This window comes from Ascaphus truei, chromosome 19, assembly GCF_040206685.1.
Source record: "Ascaphus truei isolate aAscTru1 chromosome 19, aAscTru1.hap1, whole genome shotgun sequence".
NCBI classification, from domain to species: Eukaryota; Metazoa; Chordata; class Amphibia; order Anura; family Ascaphidae; genus Ascaphus; species Ascaphus truei.
In genome coordinates, this window is record NC_134501.1 from 11,828,661 (window position 1) to 11,852,332 (window position 23,672).

General features: G+C 48.3%; 1 protein-coding gene across 3 annotated transcripts in view; it reads left to right on the forward strand.

Annotated features, from left to right (window-relative positions):
- Nucleotides 1-1,562: 1,562 nt before the first annotated feature.
- Nucleotides 1,563-23,672, forward strand: part of VAC14 (VAC14 component of PIKFYVE complex) — a 76,163-nt gene continuing 54,053 nt past the window's right edge. For all 3 annotated transcript variants that reach the window (XM_075576579.1, XM_075576581.1, XM_075576580.1), the window contains exons 1-9: nt 1,563-1,774; nt 3,659-3,809; nt 6,737-6,904; nt 10,341-10,403; nt 11,568-11,675; nt 14,788-14,897; nt 16,712-16,818; nt 18,773-18,907; nt 20,617-20,775. In XM_075576579.1, coding sequence (XP_075432694.1) covers nt 1,671-1,774; nt 3,659-3,809; nt 6,737-6,904; nt 10,341-10,403; nt 11,568-11,675; nt 14,788-14,897; nt 16,712-16,818; nt 18,773-18,907; nt 20,617-20,775 — 1,105 coding nt within the window. In that variant the 5' untranslated portion in view covers nt 1,563-1,670. The remainder of the gene's footprint in view (nt 1,775-3,658; nt 3,810-6,736; nt 6,905-10,340; nt 10,404-11,567; nt 11,676-14,787; nt 14,898-16,711; nt 16,819-18,772; nt 18,908-20,616; nt 20,776-23,672) is intronic.

Below are 23,672 nucleotides of genomic sequence, written 5' to 3' on the forward strand. Positions count from 1 at the left end.
TGTGCTTCAGCAGCAAATGTATCAAGCTTGTTAAAGGGGCATTTCCTCCTGCCCTATTTTTTCTTTTAATAAATGTAGCAGTTCCTGGACATTTCGGCAATGCAATTATCTAAGACAGTGGTTTTTCAACCGGGGTTCCGCGGCCGCAAGGGGGGGAAAGCTGGGGCAACTCTCCCAGCTGTCCCAGGCGCGGTGGCACCTCACGTAGCAGTGACCCGGCGGCTCCCGAGCTCAGCAGCCCGGTCACTGCTATCCTTCCTGTCCCTGCCGGCGCCGGAAGTCGCGTCAACTTCCAGCTGACAGGAGGGAGAGGAAGGATCGGGTAACATTGCGCTATCAGCTTTCTTAAAGTGTGTGTGTGTGTGTGTGTCTTATCGCCATTAAAGTGTGTGTGTGTGTGTCTTATCGCCATTAAAGTGTGTGTGTGTGTGTGTGTGTGTGTGTGTGTGTGTGTGTGTGTGTGTGTGTCTTATCGCCATTAAAGTGTGTGTGTCTTATCGCCATTAAAGTGTGTGTGTGTGTGTGTGTGTGTGTGTGTCTTATCGCCATTAAAGTGTGTGTGTGTGTGTGTGTGTGTGTCTTATCGCCATTAAAGTGTGTGTGTGTGTGTGTGTGTGCGCTACCTTAAAGTTAATGTGAGAGGGGGAGAGTAAGGCCGCGTTTATAGTCCCAGTGAAGTTGCGTCGTGTCAAAACAAGTTGATTTAATCCATCGCGTGCGCCTATAGTGGGCGCGACACAGCGACCAAAATCGCTGAAGTAAATGGAAATTGATTTTTTCGGCAACCCCCACATTATATACAAGACATTGCATGCACATAAATGTTATAGGTGTATGTAACAGATATGTAAGAGATAATAAATGTTATAGGCGTATGTAGAAGATATGGAAGAGGTAATAAATGTTATAGGCGTATGTAGAAGATATGGAAGAGGTAATAAATGTTATAGGCGTATGTAGAAGATATGGAAGAGGTAATAAATGTTATACAGTAGGCGTAGGTAATGTGAGGGTTTCCAGGCAAGCGTTTCCTCCCTTCCTATATAAGCCTGACATATGTACATTAAGGGTATATTTTTTGTTGGAAAGGCATATATATTTTTTAGTACATGTCTGTTATTCATTGTTCTGAGCACCACACCGTTTCTGGACTGTATCATTATCACAATGCTGACCTGGAGGTGGCCGATATGCATCATGGCCAATGTTTACTAACTTCCATATCACACCCTCTGGCACTGTAACACACCTTATGGCCCAATCAAGGTGTCTTATGTCATTGCACTACTTTGGGTAGCTTAAATAACAATAGTGCTATGAGTATGTGCATCTTGTAACTATTACACGAAGTTACAAGCAGGTGCACATGAAGTACAGTCCCCTGTGTCTCACTGGCCCAGAAACACAAAACATTACACTTACTACCATTCCACCAGTTTGGCTCCAAAAATATCCTTTGAGATCTGTATCAATATGACAACCATGTGCTGCTATTAACTGGAGGACTACAAGTCCCGTGATGCCTGGCGGCTCACGGAGTCACGTGACGAGGTGACGGCAGGGGATAGGGCACGTGACTTTCAGACCTGACATGGCTGCTACCTTGTGACAGGGACCGGGAGTTGGACGGGGAAGTGTCAGCATCTGAGGAGTCCGGCAGCAGGAGAAGGATGAATGCGGAGCGGGACCTCTCCCCTCTCACCCCCAACATCGTGCGGGCGCTGAACGACAAGATGTACGAGAAGAGGAAGGTGGCGGCTCTGGAAATAGAGAAGTGAGGAGCGCTGCGGGGTGGAGGGATGAGGTGTGGGGAATGGAGGGATGAGGTGCGGGGCAGTGGGATGAGCTGTAGGATGGGGCTGTGTGATGGGGTGCGGGGCTGTGGGATGGGGTGCGGGGCTGAGGGATGAGGTGATGGGGTGCGGGGATGGAGGGATAAGGAGCGGGGCTGTGGGATGAGGTGCGGGGCCGTGGGATGGGGTGCGGGGCTGTGGGATGAGGTGCGGGGCTGTGGGATGGAGGGATGGGGTGCGGGGCTGTGGGATGGGGTGCGGGGCTGTGGGATGGGGTGCAGGGCTGTGGGATTGTGGGATGAGGTGCCGGGCTGAGGGATGAGGTGCGGGGCTGTGGGATGGAGGGATGGGGTGCGGGGCTGTGGGATGGAGAGATGGGGTGCGGGGCTGTGGGATGAGGTGCGGGGCTGTGGGATGGAGAGATGGGGTGCGGGGCTGTGGGATGAGGTGCGGGGCTGTGGGATGGAGGGATGAGGTGCTGGGCTGTGGGATGGGGTGCGGGGCTGAGGGATGGGGTGCGGGGCTGAGGGATGGGGTGCGGGGCTGTGGGATGGGGTGCAGGGCTGTGGGATTGTGGGATGAGGTGCCGGGCTGTGGGATGAGGTGCCGGGCTGTGGGATGAGGTGCCGGGCTGTGGGATGAGGTGCCGGGCTGTGGGATAAGGTGCCGGGCTGTGGGATGAGGTGCCGGGCTGTGGGATGGGGTGATGAGGTGCCGGGCTGTGGGATGAGGTGCCGGGCTGTGGGATGAGGTTCCGGGCTGTGGGATAAGGTGCCGGGCTGTGGGATGAGGTGCCGGGCTGTGGGATGGGGTGATGAGGTGCCGGGCTGTGGGATGAGGTGCCGGGCTGTGGGATGAGGTGCCGGGCTGTGGGATGAAAGGGATGCTGTGCAAAACTGAGATGAGCACAGGGATACACTGCAGGTCTGGAATGACATTTGGTTCTGAATTCTTTGTAGGGTCTTTGACAGGAAAGGTCTATGTTGCCGTGCAACTGCATAATGTATTAAAGGTGTCACTTCCCTGTAGGACCAAAGTGAGCTAATAGCAAAGTCAATGTTATAACTGCAAGAAAAGCATAGAAATATACGTATTCGTATTCATTTCTTTAAAATGTATTCTGGAAGTGTTTTATAAAGATTGTTACCTGCGCTTTAGGGTGGCTTTTACATCTCCATAGCATTTCTTTATATCTCCATTATCCTGTCAGACCACCTGGTTTGTTTATTGATGAGGCATGAAGAGCTAGAACGTAATTCTACCTTTCCTGGAGGCTGTATTTTTAAAGATGTCTGTTTCCTAGCTTTAACTGATTGAACATGCACCCATTTGTTAAGGCTGCGGACATAGTGTGTGTGTGCGCGCGCGCGAAAGTGCTTTGGAGGCGTGCGCGCCTGTCGCCTGAGCGTTCTGTGTCCACACGTTGGCGTGGCCGTGAGGTGACCAGGCTGGTTCGCCCACATTGGCTCAAACACTCACGTGACGCGGAAAATCAAATGGATTTGTCTCCTCCAAATACAGCGCTTCCATGCGTGCCACATTGCACGCAGTATGGCCGGAAGGCTTCACATAATGTTTTTGTTCGTGCCGCGAGCGATTGTTGCGCACACTATGCCTGCCGCCTAAGTGGGATACTATATGGGACCCCAATTTAATCCTTTTGTGGCCAGCTTGCAGGCTCCCTTGGCTATGAAAGGGTTAAGGGTTCTGGGCTGAGGGATATACTGCAGAGCTTCCTGGCTAGGAAAAGCAGGCGTGGGGCTCTGCAGGTCACAGAGAAGGGCTGTTTTGGAGAAAGGGTTGCCATTTCTTTTCTTTGCCTGAAAAGCACTGTGTCCCGTTGATATTCTGTCTCCGCTCTGCAGGCTGGTGCGGGAGTTTGTTGCCCAGAACAATGCTGCTCAGATAAAGCACGTGATCCTGATCCTGTCCCAGGAGTTTGCTCTGTCTCAGCACCCCCACAGCAGGAAGGGGGGGCTCATCGGGCTGGCAGCCTGCTCCATCGCTCTGGGCAAAGTAAGAAGCAGGGTTTGCACACGTGGGGGAAAGCAGTGTGTATTCTAAAGCGGGGGAGCCATCGCCGACTTATGTATGCAGCAAAACGTATCACTGAGCACAGCATTATCATTTTGGTTATTTGAAGATTGTTCACCATCTTAATACACTCGTCTTTAACGAAGCATATGGGCTGATACTATACATCTCCTATGCACTGACCTTGGCTCCATGCAGACGCACTTACCAGAAAACCTTCCTCCTGTGTCTGTAAGTTCTCCCTACTTACCACTTAGATTGTAAGCTCTTCGGGGCAGGGACTCCCTTTCCTAATGTTACTTTTATGTCTGAAGCGCTTCTTCTCATTCTTCCATTTTGTTGTTTATTCACTAAAATCCATAACAATCAGGACTGGCTTAATAAACCCCTATGAACCTACCATTGCTAAAAATGAGTACGTTTACAATACAGTTAAATGAAACTTTACAGACATGGGGCCTTCCAAACCCATTTACCCCTTCGCCAACCTGAGTGCCCTGATCTTACAGTATGTTGTGGTTACATCTGGAGCCATGTGTTTAAGGTAAACGCTTGGTGTGGTATTTGGGCCAGGCTGTCATGGCCCTGTGGTCTTGATAGGTATGTTTTGCACGCACATGTATGTACTATTAACCCAGCCTTTTTTTAGATCGCTCACTTGCACTGTTATACCATCTGCATTTGATATCCTACTGTAACTCTATCTCCCAATATCCTACTTAGATTGTATCCGCCCTGGGGAAGGGATTCCCTCACCATTTGCAATTATTTCCCTAGCCTCACCCTTGGTTTTGACCTTGTACTGTCTTGTTCAGTCAAGGTAGATGTCTTTGTGTACAGCACCAAGTACATATTGAGCGCTGTATAAGAATAAAGAAAATATGAATGCCCGGGAATTGAGTTGATGGCGTTTGGCAATGCCTGGGAGTATGGTTTGCCCGGTCTTTTCATGCTTCATTACTAAAGCTGGCATTTCTCCACCAAAATTCTGTTACTGGCCTCTGACCAGCATAAAAACTCTCCCCGTGAGAAAACAAGTCATTGTCATTTTAATGCGTTTTTGATGAAAAATTTGTATTGCATTTAAAATAACAGAAAAATATGTATTTACACATTCTACCTTTTTATAATAACACTATCACAGTGAATAGCAGTAATTGTTTTTTGTTTTTTTCTCATCTGTTTTTAGCAATTTTTCATTAACTTAAAAACTGACATCCCGAAGGGACACTTCTGCGATGGGATTATATCACCTGGATTTCCTTGTGGAAAAAGAGGCAGAGAAACACTTTGTACAGTGTAATGAATATTGACGTTGCCAGTCCCCATGTAATAGCAGATTGGGAACCACGATATTAATAGGTTTCACTTTTACTAAAAGAACAGTTAACATGGGCACAGTAGATCACGCTACATTGCTTTAGATTTAATAGGCTTTAATTAAAAGAGTTGGTAGGATGATTCAATATTGCGTTAAAAACAAAGAAACTATTTTGAAAGTTGCATTCTAATCTACAATCATAAGACTGGCAGGAAGTACATGATTAAAATGTAATGACATCCACGTTCTGCAAACCAACAATACTCACTACCACTATTTGTTGTATTCTGACTTTGATCATTAGTATTTAATAACTTCAATAATAACTTTATTTCATATAACGCTTTTCTCCCAATGGGACTCAAAGCGCGTCACCATTACAGCGCAGTGCGCAGCACATGGGAATGTCACAGATACAGCCCCAGCCGCTTACAATCTCTCTGGTGCCCGAGGCACAGGGAGATACAGCCCCTGCCGCTTACAATCTCTCTGGTGCCCGAGACACAGCCCCTGCCGCTTACAATCTCTCTGGTGCCCGAGACACAGCCCCTGCCGCTTACAATCTCTCTGGTGCCCGAGACACAGCCCCTGCCGCTTACAATCTCTCTCTGGTGCCCGAGGCACAGGGAGATACAGCCCCTGCCGCTTACAATCTCTCTTTGGTGCCCGAGGCACAGGGAGATACAGCCCCTGCCGCTTACAATCTCTCTGGTGCCCGAGACACAGCCCCTGCCGCTTACAATCTCTCTCTGGTGCCCGAGGCACAGGGAGATACAGCCCCTGCCGCTTACAATCGCTCTCTGGTGCCCGAGGCACAGGGAGATACAGCCCCTGCCGCTTACAATCTCTCTCTGGTGCCCGAGGCACAGGGAGACACAGCCCCTGCCGCTTACAATCTCTCTCTGGTGCCCGAGACACAGCCCCTGCCGCTTACAATCTCTCTCTGGTGCCCGAGACACAGCCCCTGCCGCTTACAATCGCTCTCTGGTGCCCGAGGCACAGGGAGATACAGCCCCTGCCGCTTACAATCTCTCTCTGGTGCCCGAGGCACAGGGAGACACAGCCCCTGCCGCTTACAATCTCTCTCTGGTGCCCGAGACACAGCCCCTGCCGCTTACAATCTCTCTGGTGCCCGAGACACAGCCCCTGCCGCTTACAATCTCTCTGGTGCCTGAGACACAGCCCCTGCCGCTTACAATCGCTCTCTGGTGCCCGAGGCACAGGGAGATACAGCCCCTGCCGCTTACAATCTCTCTCTGGTGCCCGAGGCACAGGGAGATACAGCCCCTGCCGCTTACAATCTCTCTCTGGTGCCCGAGGCACAGGGAGATGGCTCCTTGTGACCCTGGACAAGTTACTAATACCGGGATTTGAACCAAGTTCCCCATTGTTTACACAGTCTGTGTCTTTACTCACTGAGCCGCTCCTCCTTCCTTAATTAGGATTGAACCTTTAAATAGCAGGTGTACTAACAAATAGGCATTGATTAAGAATTGATTCTTCTTTATTTATTTTTTTTAACGGATAAAGTAATGATGGTAACATAATACTGAATAAGCGAGATCCTCGCTGCTGTGTCTACCTGCAGGACTCGGGCCAGTACCTGAAGGAGCTCATCGAGCCTGTGCTCACCTGCTTCAACGATGCCGACAGCCGCCTGCGTTACTATGCCTGTGAAGCTCTGTACAACATTGTGAAGGTCGCCCGGGGCTCTGTTCTTCCCCATTTCAACGTGCTGTTTGACGGACTCAGTAAGGTAAGACCCCACTCCTGCAGCCACCTTTGGGGTGGAATGTGATACAATGTATGTAGCTGTAGCTTTTATTTTCTTTAAGACAGAATCCACGCCCAGTAATAATAATAATAATAATAATAGTAATAATAATAATAATATGATGCACACAAAAATGAAAAATATAAATGTATCGCATTAAAAATAACTACATGAAAGGTCCAACGCATTTCACACTATATACTGTGATTTATCAAGAACGCTGTGTATACAGCTCAATCCCAAAATGTGTATATATACTGATCAGCTTCCAGCCTCTAGACGAAGGTGATCGGTATAAAATGCAAGCTTTATTACAAATGACATTAACACATAAAGCAGGAGAACAACAAACAGAAAAACAAGATAATTTAGAGAGAAACAAAATGGGTTCAAATCTATCCCCCCCGTCCCGCTCAGTATGCAAACCTAAAGGAACCCTACTTTTTAACCTGAATATCAAGATTATCACCCTTGGCCCCGCCATGAAAACCAAGTGGGACTTGATCAATGGTCTGGAGTTGCAGCATACAGGAACTATGAAATGTCTTGGATGTGTTTCACTTTTCTCAACAAATCTAATGTCCTCTGAAAGACATGTTTCCATGTTGTCTGATCATTGTGCCTACATATTGCTTGTTGCAGCATGTAAACGACATGATCAGACTGGCTGTCAGTATAAGATATGATCTTGTAGCTCTTGTTGTTTACTGTGCTACTCGCGTCATAACCTGGTCTTGTATATTTACAAAACCTGCAGCGCCCACAGGGAAAACTACCCAAACAAAGGCACATTCTAGAAGAGATTTGCCAATAATAGGTGCTCTCCTGTATGGAAATGCAGGTCCTTTCGTAAGCACATCTTTAAGATCCTTTATGAAGTGTCAGTATATTTCAATGCTTGGGTGTAACGACCTCTACATCCTTGGCGTGCCTACTTTAAGTGGAGATAAACCATACCTCATTATCTGCCATCCAGGTTTCCTTTACTAATAAGTAACTATTGCTACTTTAACGGTGATTAAATCCTTTTTAAGGAAGCCCATTACATCACCTTTTTTTGACCTGTCATATGTTGCTGCCTCTTTTAAAGTGATTTGGCCAAGCTTGTTACTGGATATATATCTTCCTTGGTATCCAGTCAATGGCCCTGCCCTTCACCCATTGACATTGTGTCCTTTCAGTTATATTAGTGGCCCACACTGGGCCTTAATATTGATGCACTTGGGTGTGTCAGACTTAAAGTATCTTTGCACAGGGCTGGACAACACTCATTTGCTTATCACGGACAAGTGCATTTTCCCACCAAGCTGGTGGAAATTCTCCTCTGTCTGTCTTGTGCTTGTCAGCCACGCTTCACCTGCCTCTGTTCAGGCTGCAACCCACAATCCTCCTCGTCCTTCTAACCACTCATCAAGATTCAGGACTTCAAGGCATACAGTAAATACAAATACCCTTTGTGAGCACATTCACAGGTCTGCTACCCTGCTTGTCCCCATTATCTCTTGGCACACAGTGCTTCCACCGTAGCCAGGGATTCTGGGAAATGACATGCAAATGAGCACACAGCGTGCCACTCTTCACTTCGAATCCATTTTAAGTCGGGCCCCTATAAGCCTATGCCTGCCGTATCGCACAGCTTGGAGGGAAAGAGGAAGTTCAGTGGGTGGCGAACCTTGACGCGCGATTTCTTACACTAGTTACACATATGGGCAGTTCTCAGTGATGTAAATGTTGATGAAGATATAAAGACAATTGGGACCGATATACGGGATATTTAGATGGGTTTGGGAAAACATTATTTTATTAGTAGTGCAGACTTCTTGGAGAGATTTTGGTACTGGAGAAACACAGGATTGTTGCAGGTTATGATAGAATTTCACGATCATTCTTCACCCGGTGGAATTGTATATAAGCTTTTTTAACATTTATTTTTAACTCTCTAGTCTTTTCCGGTACGTTTCATTACAAAGCATAGTATTTGTGAAGGAGAGGTCCTAAAAGCTTGTGTACACGTGTGCCAATTAAACCTACATGATTGTGGCTAGTAGTGAAATATCAATGTATCTTTCTAATCCTTCATTTGTAAAATTACCTAATGTTAACTTTTTTTGACCAATATTTGTGTTAACTAAAGAAGTTACTATATATATATATGTATGTGTACGTATATGTCAAAGTATGTTTGTGGGTTTGTGGTCAAGCTCCCCCATTGGCTGACTGTGGGGTGACGTCACAGTCGGCACCCGCACCCGCCGTCCAACTGCCGAACCAACTGTCCTGCACACCGCCGACCACAGTGAGTGCACCCAGTAACCTCCACTTCCGCCACCCCCAATGAGCGGAAAGCCGGGAACCAGCCCCCCCCGCAATGCACCACCACCAGTGAGCCGGGAGCCGGGAACCAGCCCCCCCCCGCCCGAACGGGCCGGAGCTGTGCAGGTGGTGGAACGGAGCTGTGAACGGGGGGGGGGAGGGGGAAGAGACCGGAGCTGACAACGGGGGGAACAGATTCATGTCAAGGGGGGGAACAGATTCATGTGAACGGGGGAGAGAGAGAGGGGGGAATGGGGAGCGGAGAGCGAAGGGGGAGCGGGAAAATTAAATCCCGGGCAACGCCGGGTAGATCAGCTAGTATTAAATGCTTATTAAAGATTAGTCTAACAGTCTAAAGTAAAGCCTAACTATATGTATAACCATAATGTGCATAATCTGACCATTACTGTCTGTTTATATGAAATCCCTTCTAGATTATACACAGACTTTAACCCTTTGGGGCACATAAGTATTTAGAGCTTACCTAAAAGACGTCAAAAGGGGGTTGGGGGGCAGTAGATGCCTGACAGGTGTGATGGTTAAATGGCACAGATTCAGTCTCGTACCACATGCCTGTAAAGTACCTTTTCTTATAGCAAAGTTCCACATTGGTTCTCTTTAGAGGGGGTTCTCCGGCGCTGAGTCTTACTGCTCCAGTTCCCAGAAAGAACAGCTTGTCTGGGCACAAGTGCTCCCTCACCACCATCGAGGAATACCGCGTCACTTAATTTGCTACATAGCTGTGTATATGTGTATGTGTATGTGTGTATGTATGTATGTGTGTATGTATGTATATTTCTTTCTTGCTGGGAATCCATATGTATATCTTTATATAGCGCCCACCTGGCGCTTTACAAAAGAGAGTACAGTACAGGGAATTATACAATAAGTGCAACAAACTTCATCAGACAATAGAAAAGGAAACCCCTGCCCCGGAGAGCTTACAATCTATGTGCTATGTTGGGAGACTTGGAGACAGCAGGTGGGGGAATAAGTGCCGTGGATCATTCAGTCTCATTTGTTCTCACTTGTTTGTTTCCATGCAAGTGAGTTCTGATATGATGATTTTGGTCCGTGCCATGAATCTGTTCTCTATCTCTCACAGCTCGCCGCTGATCCCGACCCAAACGTCAAGAGCGGCTCGGAGCTACTGGACCGCCTGCTGAAGGTACTTGTTTGCATTGATTCCTCCTCTCTAAGTTGTCGGCACTTTTCATTATTCTCCCATTTTTTTTCTGATCGCTAATGAAAGTAGCTAATCTTAAAGTAAAGATTTTTTTCACATTTGAATGTTTAATTCGTGTTCTTTTAATTCAATGGAAAAGCATTTTTATCCAGCAGTGCCACGTCTTCATGTAAAGAAGTAAATATGGCCACGTGCTGTACGATGTCCCCCGGCACTGAAAGTTGTAATGCAGTAACACTTCTTAAATATGGCCTAAAGCAGGAGTGGCCAATTCCAGTCCTCAAGGGCCACCAACAGTTCAGGATATCCCTGCTTCAGCACAGGGGGCTCAGTCCCCCTGTGCTGAAGCAGGGATATCCTGAACTGTTGGTGGCCCTTGAGGACTGGAGTTGGCCACCCCTGGCCTACTGTGTACTACTTCTGTGCAGCCGCTACTCCTGTGGTTCACAAACCTCCTCTCCAGGACTATCAGCCACACCAGGTTTTAGGAATAACCAATGCACTGGCGCACAGGGGCATGCATCTGATTTCCTTGTGAACACAATGTTGGGTGGTTGCTTTAGGGGCCGGATCTGGCTCAGGGACCTTAGAGGAGATTTAAGAATCAGTTATGTACTCCTTTAAAGAAAAAGGAGATTTTCAGCTTGGAGTCCAAATGCAATGACAGAAGTGTCGATATCAACGAGCTCCTGAAAATAGCTCAGCTACGTGAGCTGACCTCTGCATTACTGTCACAATGACTTTGCACACGTGTTTGTGCTGCTCTGTAAGACATCTTCCAAGCTGGGCGACACCTTGCGGTTCATTCAAGTGAATGTGCTACATTTACCGAGCAGTGTTACCCACTAATTGGACTCATTGCGTGCTGGAAGACGCCATACAGCTTATGCACTTGAATGGGGGCGTTAAGGGCCAAATTTACTAAGCCGTGCGCATACATCGTGCACGGACTGCCAGGGGGTGCAAAATCTTCCTGGAACAAAGAAGTTTAAATCTCACAAATATCTAAAGATGAGTAGCCCCTTGTGGGCCAGAGTCGCCAGCAATGCTTTGAGTTGCTGCCGACCCTCCTGGCACTCAAGGAGTTAATGCTATCGTAGTTTGTTATCTCTGCTGATTATTATTTTTTGTGCCTGGACATTTCAGGACATTGTGACGGAAAGTAACAAGTTTGACCTGGTCAGTTTTGTGCCTCTTCTACGTGAGAGAATTTATTCAAACAACCAGTATGCCCGGCAGTTCATTATCTCTTGGGTAAGTGGCTGAAAGGTTTAAGTGATGTTCACCAGGCCACTAGTAAATAGAGTTAATGTTCAGTATCTGTCAGGAAATGGTAAACATTGCCCCGCTGGCCTCTCGTTGCCCCGCTGGCCTCTCATTGCCCCGCTGGCCTCTCATTGCTCCGCTGGCCTCTCATTGCCCCGCTGGCCTCTCATTGCCCCGCTGGCCTCTCATTGCCCCGCTGGCCTCTCATTGCCCCGCTGGCCTCTCATTGCCCCGCTGGCCTCTCATTGCCCCGCTGGCCTCTCATTGCCCCGCTGGCCTCTCATTGCCTCGCTATTGTCGTGGAAAAACTCTGTTCTCCACTTTATTCCTTCTTGGTAAGCAATTTGAGTAGAGACTTTTATTGCAACAGCCGTTAGCAAGAGTGCATTTAATATAGCAGTTCAAGTAATACCCTACATGTGTGTTTTTTTTTAAAATAAATCAGTTCTGTACTAGGAGAAAATATTTGTAGCATTTAAAAAAAAAAAAAAAAAAAAAAGAATGTTTTAAAGACATTTTTAATGTTTCTAATGTAGGAAGCATTTTCAAAGTAACAGCCCCCTTCCCCTTCTGATAGGCTCTGGGTCTTGAGCCCCGCCCTCTCTCTAGCAGTGAACCAATTGTATCTAGTAACTGCCAAGTCAATCATATTCCAGGACTACATTGCCCACAATGCTGTGCAAGAAGTGAATTAAATAACCCTGAGCAAGCGATTGATTACAGGAGAACAGATCGATCTGCAGTTTAGCTAATCACTTGTCAGTGTGCAGATTGTATTCATGCACATATTGAACCGGAGGAAAAAAAAATATATATATATTTCTGCAGTCCTCTAGCATCAGAGGCTAGGTCAGTGTTTCCGAACCCAGAGGGCTGCGCCCTTTAGGGTGACTAGACGATTTAAAAGGGGGTCTCAGTGTGTGACCGTGGGGACAAGTGTGAAGGGGGAGCAAGGATGACAAAAGGGCAGATAAAGTGACAAAGTGAGTTTCTGATGCAGGGAAACTTCTTCTTTCTCCTATTAATATATTCCACTAAGTGAAATCCTTATTGTTTAAATCGTGGTCCTCAAGGGCCCCCAGGGGTCAGATTGTAATGATATCTCTCCTTTAGCACAAGTAGCCCAGTCATTGTGACTGAGCCACCTGTGCTGAAGCAGGGATATCCTAAAAACCTGACCTGTTGGTGGCCCTTGGGAACTGAGTTGGGGCACCACCGGGTTAAATTTAACGAAGACTCTAGAGCAGGGTTTCCCAAACTTTTTTTTCCGTGACCCGGTTATTTTTGAACTTCTCCTTCGTGACCCACTAAAAATGTTATCGCCTATAGGGCCTGCACAGACACACACACAGCCACTGATACACACACACACACACACACACACACACAGCCACTGATACACACACACACACACGCAGCCACTGATACACACACACACACACACACACAGACACTGATACACACACACAGACACTGATACACACACACAGACACTGATACACACACACAGACACTGATACACACACACAGACACTGATACACACACACAGACACTGATACACACACACAGACACTGATACACACACACAGACACTGATACACACACACAGACACAGACACTGATACACACACACACACAGACACTGATACACACACACAGACACTGATACACACACACACACTGATACACACACACACACACTGATACACACACACACAGACACTGATACACACACACACACTGATACTGATACACACACACACTGATACTGATACACACACACACTGATACTGATACACACACACACTGATACTGATACACACACACTGATACTGATACACACACACTGATACTGATACACACACACACACACACACACACACACACATACAGATACACACACACTCGCTTTCCCCTATACGCACACAGACACAAACAGTGAATTACAGGCAATGACGGAGGTTAGGAGGGGGCCAGGGACTTTATGAGGGGGCCAGGGACTGGGTTGGGAGGAGGGGACCAGGGACTGGGTGGGTGGGTGGGAGGAGGGGGCCTGGGTTTTTGGGTGGGAGGAGGGGGCCAGGGACTTGGGAGGAGGGGGCCAGGGACTTGGTAGGAGGGAGCCAGGGACTGGGTAGGAGGGGGCCAGGGACTGGGTGGGTGGGTGGGTGGTTGGGAGGAGGGGGCCAGGGACACTTTAGGAGGGGGCCCGGGACACTTGGGTGGGTGGGTGGGTGGGAGGAGGGTGCCAGGGACACTTGGGTTGGAGGGGGCCAGGGACACTTGGGTGGGTGGGTGGGTGTTAGGAGGGGGCCAGGGACACTTGGCTGTGGAGGGGGCCAGGGACACTTGGGTTTGTAGGGGGCCAGGGACACTTGGGTGGGTGACAGTGACTGGGTGGGAGAGAGTCACTGGGTGACAGTGACTGGGTGGGGTGACTTACCTTGCCGCCGGATGCTTTCCCCTGCTGCCCCCGATATCCACTGCTGCCCAGGACGGGAGGTGGGCTTGGGGGCACGGGAGATGGGCTCGGGAAGCTGGCCGCGGGGGGAAGCAGGCCACAGTAGGAGCTTGTACTTCCCCCTCCGTCCCACATAACGTGCGGGCCGCAGAGGAGCTGGTACTTCCTCCTCCATCCCACGTTGGGAGCGGGGGGGAGGAAGGGAGCTTGCCCTGCGCATGCGCGCGGGACCGCGGGGGGAATCGCCGCCATTTTTTTAACTTGAGCGGGGGGGTGGACGGGAGACACTGCGCGGCCAGCCTCACTGCGACCCGGCAATTTTGGTGCCGGGGGACGGGAGACGGCCAGCCTCGCTGCGACCCGGCAATTTTGGTGCCGTGGCGCAGTGCTGGGTCGCGACCCACCATTTGGGAAACGCTGCTCTAGAGGACAAATACCCAAATTGTGTCCCAAAGGAAAACCAATGGGGGTAATCTGTTGATCTGTAGCAGGTAGAGGTTTTAATGAATGCTCTAGAATAGTTAAGCGCTGCTCTGTAATACTGAAGCAACAGAGGTTTATAAATGCTCAGAAGTATATTTCTAGCGTGGATGTTGTTCCGGTAATAACCGTTCTGCGTGTTGCGCTGCGTCTCCCAGATCCTGGTGCTGGAATCTGTTCCTGACATTAATCTGCTGGATTACCTGCCTGAGATCCTGGACGGCCTCTTCCAGATCCTTGGGGATAACAGCAAAGAGATTAGGAAAATGTGAGTACGCAGGAGTAGGAAGAGTCCAGCGGGGGGAGCTCTGTGCCTGAGGCGGCAGGGTATCAAGTACTGCTCAATACCTGTCACTGATACTCGGAGGAACGTATTTATCATTGAAGAGCACAGTATAGAAAATTCATTGGTTTTATGGAAACCTCAGATTACTTTCCCATTCCTGTCCCCAGAAATAAAAACAATTTGAAGTATTTTTTTATACTTTTTAATACTCTGAAATGCTACTTTCTTAAATATATTGAAAATATACCCACAGCACTCTAAAGAAGTAACTTTAGCACGTGTGCTGTGAAAAATAGTCTCTATATGCAAGTAACATGAAAACGCACTCAGACAACATATTATAAACAAACAATACTTCTGGTGATGCTGAGAAAACAGTGTCCCACCGACCCCACTCTTGTCTAAGCCAAACCAGGGGGGAATAGGAACAGGGAACAGTAAAAGATGCAACGTCGTCACCAGCAGACGCACTGTTACAAACATAAATGCCAGTACATAACCAATCATATGGGGAAACAATGTCCAATAAAGGGGGGCTATGTTTCGGGCACTAAGGCAATCAAGCCTGTTCCAACCCCTCTGTGGTACATCCAACCCCCAGAGTTCTCTGACTCATCCAAAAGTGATTGACAAATTCTTAGTCCCAGCAAACCAAAGCGTCACTTACCAGGAACACTGGACCCAGACAGACGCTCGTGGTGATGGCTGCAGATTGGGTTTCAGATGCAGGGAATTCCTTACTCCAATAATGTGAGCTGCTGGGAAGGGGAATTTATCTATCGCTTTTGCATGAGCCAAATGACTCTTGTGAGGGAAGTAGCACTGAGAGGTGGATCGGGCTTGATGAAGGGCCTTGGTGCCTGAACCTTAACCCCCTCCTAATTGGGCTTTTGTTTCCCCACGTGATTTGGATATGTTCTGGCATTTATGTTTGTAGCAGTATTTCGGCTAGTGACTTTCAGTAGATTTCATATTTTAGTGTTCCCTGTTCCTATTTTCAACTGGGTTGGCTAAGAGACGAGAGTGGAGTCGGTGGGACACTCTCTTTTTCTTAGAATCACCAGAAGTATTGTTTGTTTTTAATACGTTGTCTTACACATTGCTTGCAAATAGAGATATAGAGATTATTTTTCTTAATACACTTGTGTGAAAGTTATTTGTGTAGAGTGCTGCGGGTACCTTTTAATTCTGAATATGTCGGTGAGAATTAGGGGAAATTCTGTTGCCCCCAAGCACCTTTTCTAGTATAGTGTTGGTGTTTTTTTGTAGTGCTGTCTGATCCTAGACATTGTCGCTACTTTCTTAAATATACCGGTGCAGTTCCAAGAAAGTAGCTGCAAATATTTATTGAGAGCGCACGATCTCCCTGCCTTTATTGTGTGATCATTCATGGTCTGGTCAGGGATGGAGTTAAATCCGATACCGGCCGGGATGTTTATCTCTGGCGTGTGTCTCTTGCTCTGCGCTCTCTCTCTCTCTCTCTCTCTCTCTGTTTTTCTCTGGCGTGTGTCTCTTGCTCTGTGCTCTCTCTCGGTTTATCTCTGGCGTGTGTCTCTTGCTCTGTGCTCTCTCTCTCGGTTTATCTCTGGCGTGTGTCTCTTGCTGCGCTCTCTCAGTTTATCTCTGACGTGTGTCTCTTGCTCCGCGCGCTCTCGGTTTATCTCTGGCATGTGTCTCTTGCTCTGCGCTCTCTCTCTCGGTTTATCTCTGGCGTGTGTCTCTTGCTGCGCTCTCTCAGTTTATCTCTGGCGTGTGTCTCTTGCTGCGCTCTCTGCTGACGTCCCGTGTCCCTGCAGGTGTGAGGTGTCACTTGGAGAGTTCCTGAAGGAGATCAAGAAGTTACCAGCGAGTGTTAAGTTTGCTGAAATGGCGAATATCCTGGTGATCCACTGTCAGTCATCGGGTGAGTTACCTCGGGAGAGGGCGAGTACCATGTGTACATTGTGTGCTCCTATTAGCTGCAGTAACATACTGCAATAAGGGCCGTGGCTGGCATGGATCCCATGAATATGAAGCGTCTCTTAGGCCCGGGCCATAGAGGGGTGAGGAGTTCCGAGCCGCGCTGACTCTGAGGCTCGCCTGCTGAAATCTGCACGATTTCATGCCCATGCAGGCGAGCCAGTGGGCGCGATCGGAGGCGGGGGGAGACTGAGGGAGGCAGGGCAGTGACGTCGCTGGGCCAATCGCCCGCGACGCACTGACGTCGACGTCACGGCACCGTGACGTTGACGCAGCTCCGCGCTGATTGGATGTTTTCAGCCGACAGCGCGCTGAAAAACAGCTTGGCGCTCGGCTGAAAACGCCAGCGCCTCAGGACGCCTGCGGACGCTCGCGTGAGCCCCCTCTCAAGGCATCCTCATTGAGGATGCAGGGGCTCAGCGCGGCCTGTCCTCCTATGGACTCGGCCATACTCTTCCTGATCGGCTTTGCCGTGTTCCACCCTACAATCTATTCCAATGCCGCTGCTAGAATAGTCGTCCTGTGGGAGGGGTTAATTAAGGTGCGTTACGGGTGGTACTTCATCGCAATCCCGCGTTACCACTCAAAATCAATGGCAGCTAAGGCTACGCTTATAGTGCCGGCTACGGTCGCTGGAAAAATCAAATTGAGATGACTTCCAGCGATCGCGACCAAGCCGTCGCGCTTACTATAAGCGCACGCGACGGCGGCAATGCATTTGTTTTGACGCGCCGTCGCCGGCACTATATGCGCAGCCTGACTTGGAATTGACCTCCGATAAACCGATATATTCTTATATTACTACGGAAACATTATCTATTGTTACAGTTTGCAGCTCAAACTGCTGGGAACATTGGCAACAACTTATCACAAACAGGAAAGTGTTGCAAAGATCTTGCACTGCTGGGAAAGGGGGCTAAAGCCTGCTATAGAAATCACAGGATGCTCAGTGTATTAAAACTCATTAAAAATGGCATTAAGCATTGAATTAAAAAAAAAAAAAAAGGTATTCTCAAATACTACAGAACTGATTTTATTTATTTATCACATGTAGGATATTGCCTGGATTGCTCCTTTAATATATAACCTCCTAAGGCCGTGCGTATAGTGCCGGCGACGTCGCCCAAAACAAATACATTGCCGCCGCGTGCGCTTCTAGTAAGCGCGACGGAGCGTCGCCAAATTTAGAAGCTGCCAATATTTCATTTTTCATTGGCTGTCGCCTCGTGACAGCCCCTAACCAATCAAATGCCAGTTTATATTTCGCTTTTGTGACGTCGCCCGTCGCGGGCACTATATGCGCAGCCTAAGGCTGCGAACCCGCTGCGGCCGGCGGGGCGCGCGGCCGCGGACCACCAGACCCTTGCCCGAATGGTCCCTGCCCCCGCTGCCTCCTTCTGGCAGTGGCGACTACGTACTGTGACGCGTCAGCCGGCCGATGCTGCAAGATCCTAGTGATTTTCGGCGCTGACGCGTCACGTGGTACGCGAGTCAGCCAATGGGGAGGAGGGGAGGGAAGGAGCTAGATGGGGAGGCGCCTTGGGCTGGGAGCAGGGAAGGAGCTGCGGGTTAAAGTGTGTGTGTGTGTGTGTGTGTGTGTGTGTGTGTGTGTGTGTGTGTGGGGTGGACGGCACCACGATCAGATCCTCTCTCTCCCACTCCCGCCCCGCTCCGGCTCCCTACAGACCGCATATCGTGGTCTGCGTCTGTCAGCGCCCCGCCTGTCTGCAGTGCGGGCGCGCTGACTGAGGGAGCGGGGCCTTAGCCTTAGAGTCCTCACAAGAGCTTTGAAAAAAAAATCAACTTAAAATTAAAAATGTAGGATTCCCCAAGCCACGACATGACGATGCACACGGATGTCGGAGTGATGCCCCCAATGCCTCTCCTCTGTCCCACAGAAGACCTGATTCAGCTGACCGCCATGTCCTGGATGAGAGAGTTCCTGCAGCTGGCCGGCAGAGTGATGCTCCCCTACTCCTCAGGCATTCTTACTGCCGTGCTGCCCTGTCTGTCCTATGATGACCGCAAGAAGAGTATCCTTCTTCGCGTGCGTGTCTATATCTGTGCGCACACACGTTCGCTATATACTGCACCAGTGCGGATCATCAAAAGAAGTTTCTCTTCAGGAGTGGTTTTTTATTTTATGTTTTTTAAACATTCTTTTAGTACAGGAGAGGCCAGCTCCAGTCCTCAAGGGCCACCAGCAGCTTAGGTTAAGGATGTAAGAATATCCCTGCTTCAGCACAGGTGGTTAAGTTCACTGAGATGTCTGTTCTGAAGCAGGGATATCCTTGAGCTGCAACTTGAGTTGGCCACACCTGCTCTAGTACATAAGCAGACACATCTGTTTTTTATACCTATATCTTGAGGGGTTGAACCTGGGCATCTGTGATCTGGAAAAACAGAAACACTTAATTCTCTCCTACTGTACAAACAAGCTCTGAAACCCACTGTATCCAGATGCAGGCTGGGGCCCAGGAAGTCCCCTGTTTGCATGCACTCAGACTCTTACATCGTACAGTAGTATTAGCATTATTGTAAAAGGGTGAAAGTAAATAGTTGTCTGTTCTCTCCTACTGTCGTTAGAGGCTGCGTCCATAGAAGCACCGACAGCGCTTCTCCGCGCTGACGCTAAGGCTCACCTGCTTAATCAGGAGCGGTTACATGGACCTGCAGGCGAGCCAGCGTGCGCGATCGGAGGCGGGGCACTGACGTCACTGGGCCAATAGCCCGCAAAGCGTTAACGTCACGGCACCGACGTCGTCACGCTGCTTCACTCCGATTGGGTGTTTCAGCCGACAACGCGCTCGGGAACAATTTCAGCTGTCGGCTGAAAATCCCAGCGCTTCAGCGCACATGCGGACGCTGGCGGGAGCCCCTTCTGAAGACATCCTCATTAAGGATGACGGGGCTCATCGCGGAGCGTCCGCACGGCTCTGCGCTGTCGGTGCTTCTATGGACGCAGCCTAATGATGTCACTCTGCGGTGGCTGGGATAAACGCCACAGATTGTGTATATGCCTGCGTGTGTTTAACTGCGTTATCTGGACTATCTCTCGTTCCAGCCCATATCTCTGTGCATTGCTGGACAGGCTTTCCCATTCAGGCATAGATGCCAACTTGTACATCTCTGGGCTGTCGATCTTTTAAGGAGCTAGATGTGGGCTACGTTTAATAAGCGGTACTATTCCATCAGATGCTCCCCGGTGCCGGGAGACACGTCTATTAACTTGAAGGGGTGACCTTCTTTGAGTAGCTGTTCAGACCTAAACATAAAGGTCTCAGTACCGCTGTAGCAGCTCGGTCCTAATCCCAGCAGAGTCTGTCTCTCTTCAGATTCCGAGTTGATGGACTTTGTATACCATCATCACTTCCTGCTATGTATACCATCATCACTTCCTGCTATGTATACCATCATCACTTCCTGCTATGTATACCATCATCACTTCCTGCTATGTATACCATCATCTCTTCCTGCTATGTATACCATCATCACTTCCTGCTATGTATACCATCATCTCTTCCTGCTATGTATACCATCATCACTTCCTGCTATGTATACCATCATCTCTTCCTGCTATGTATACCATCATCTCTTCCTGCTATGTATACCATCATCTCTTCCTGCTATGTATACCATCATCACTTCCTGCTATGTATACCATCATCTCTTCCTGCTATGTATACCATCATCTCTTCCTGCTGTCCCGTCTTGTATGCTCTTTACATGGCAACATCCCCAGGTATCAAAGAAGTGGCGAATGTGTGTAACCAAAGCCTGATGAAGCTGGTAACCCCTGAGGATGACGAAACGGATGAGATGAGGCAGAGTCCGGCACTGCAGTCGGACGAGGACCTCCCATCACACCAGGACCATGTCGCACAGGAAACGACCAATAGCCGTGAGTACCACCGGCAACTTTCTTCTTCACACCCCGGGCAGCTGCGTCCATAATATTTCAAAGCAACAGCACGTGGTCAAATGATGCTTCTACTGCAGGGGCTGGCCAACTCCAGTCCTCAAGGGCCACCAACAGGTCAGGTATTGAGGATATCCCTGCTTCAGCACAAGTGGCTGAGTCAATAACGGAGCTACCTGTGCTGTAGCAGGGATATCCCTAATACCCGACCTGTTGGCCACCCCTGCTCTGCTGTCTGTACCACCATTTCCAGCTATGATTAGTCCCTAAAATAAGGAACATTATGGTCCATATTTACCATCTGGTGCTACTCCATATGACCCTTTCTTGCACCAGAAGACGTTCACTTGACTAGGACGTGAGCTGTTGCCTGGCACTGGAAAGTGTTTTATGAAATAGCACTGCTTAGTAAATATGGCCCTACGTGTGTATTTTTTTTTATCCTCTGCCCGGTCACTTACTGTAACCATGTATTTGGCATCATAACTCTGTGCCCAGGACATACGTGAAAACGAGCGGTAACTCTCACTGTATTACTTCCTGGTGACACATTTTATAAATAAATAACCCCTCTGCCCCAGGTGGGGCATCGCTATGCTGTGTGTTGGAAACTGATTTGAAACAATTGTGTACTACATTCATAACTGGATTCACATTTTGTATCCTCTATAATAACTAAAGTCCTACAGGGCCATAATGCACAAAGGGGTTAAGGATGCATGTTTGCAGGTCCTTTCAGGCTTGGCACAAAGATAATATGTTGGCGAATTAGTCATTCGAACCCAGGGCTCCCCGGAAGCTTAACCGCTCCATTTTATTTCTTCGCTCCAGAAACCCCTGGGTTCCCGAGATGCTAACTGGTTTTGCAGCCGGTGTTGCTTCCTGTATATTTAAACAATCACCCAATAGGAAGCTGATATCTCATAAGGGGAGAAATAAATTCCCTTCGTCTGAATAAAATTCTCATTCATATTCTGCCGAGGGATTTTTTGGTAAAGCGACAGCCCCACTCTGCAAACAAAAATATAAAAAATATGTTTGTAGTGAAATTAACTTTCTTAACCCTTTAAGTACATTGGAGGCTGCTACGGCACTGGGGGAAAAGAAAAAAAGTTTTGTTCCCAGTGTAAAATTCTCTTCAAGTGGAACAGTGTAATTCCTCATAGTTATCAGTCACTTATTGTCCTCAAACCATATCTCTTTGACTTGCGCAATAAAGATCCTAAAATCCTACCAAAGCTGTATTTGAAAAAAATTAAAATCACTTACCTGAATTTTTTTAACTTTTTTTCTTTAAATGGGTGAACGTGAGCCGTTCAAAGCATCACTGCCTTAAATTCCCTTTAGTGCTAGGTAGGGCTGCGAATTTAAATGCCTTCTCTGTGTCTGAGCCCCTGCCTACTCTGCTGATGTGGCATGGATTCAAATATAGCTCTAATACATCATACCTCTCTCTCCCGCGAATGAGACAGCTGTTTGCAGTAGACCTCACAGCTGTAGCATTGGTGGTTCAGTGGTAGAATTCTCGCCTGCCACGCGGGAGGCCCGGGTTCGATTCCCGGCCAATGCATAGGCAATATTTTTTTATTTATTTTTTTAACATGGGGTTTTTATGGCATTAGTGTAGTTTAGATATACAGCATGTTCTGATCTTTTCAGGCCTTCAATATATTATTTTTAAATAGCAAAATGTGGTCTCTGCACTCATCGCGCCTCCCCACGCTCACATGCACGCGCGCGCAGTATGGACGCTACAATCGAGTTGAATTATTTTAATCGCGTGGACGAGGCCTTAAGGCGGATGCCTATGTGGTGACACTTGGTGTGTAATCTCATACACAGGTCATGTTACCAGTTAAGATACCAGTTAACAGATCTGAAATAATTTATTTCCCGAAAGGCTGCAGGTAACTTCTTGAAAGCATCACTTCCTTTAGTTCACTTTAGTCCCAGGTAGGGCTGTCTTTTTAACTGTCCTTTTTGTTTCCGTGTCCCTGTATACTGTCCACCCAGGAATGAGGCAGCTGTGTCCAGCGACAGAAACAGCTGTAGCATTGGTGGTTCAGTGGTAGAATTCTCGCCTGCCACGCGGGAGGCCCGGGTTCGATTCCCGGCCAATGCATAGGCATTGTTTTTTTTTTATAATGTAATTTGTGCCAATTAGATGATCAAAGTATTTCACAACCAAAAATTATACAGACCCGCTTCCCCTGCACTTGCACGCGCTCCTCTGAACACTTATGCGTCTCGCATATACATTTTACATAGAAGCGTAAGAGAAGACAAAAAGTAAGATTGTTATTATTTTATGTATTATTTAAGGATTTTCAGTCCCTTTTGGTGCCAGATGTGTCTGCAGCTCTGTTTCAGTTGGATATACTGTATTACCAAGATGAGGGAGGCAACTTGCAGTGCAAGGATTACATAAGGCAACCAAGAGATCAGACTAGGGCCCGCGAGCAAGTTAAAAATGTTGTACTATGACTTTAATTGTTGTTTTGTTTGCATAGATCCCATATTGCACGGGTGCGCAAAGTGGGGGGCGCAAGATTTTCTTGGGGAAAGGCGCAGTGGTTACAGAGGCCCCGCGCTGTTCCCCAAGGCACTTAAATGAAATGCCGGGGGATGGCGCGAGGCCTCTGTAAATCTCTTTTACCTGGTCTGAGCTGCCTCTTCGGCGATGCGTCACCATGACAAAGAGGGGTCAAATGGCAACGCGTTGCCATGCCAACGTGACGTTATGGCGTCACATGACGCCGCAAAGCTCTGAGCCGGTAAGGGAAGGGGGCCGCGAGCAGAGAGGAGAGCTGACGGGGGGCGCACACAGAAAGGTTTGCGCACTCAATCTATACAAGGGTCCATGCCGAGTACTCCTGAAA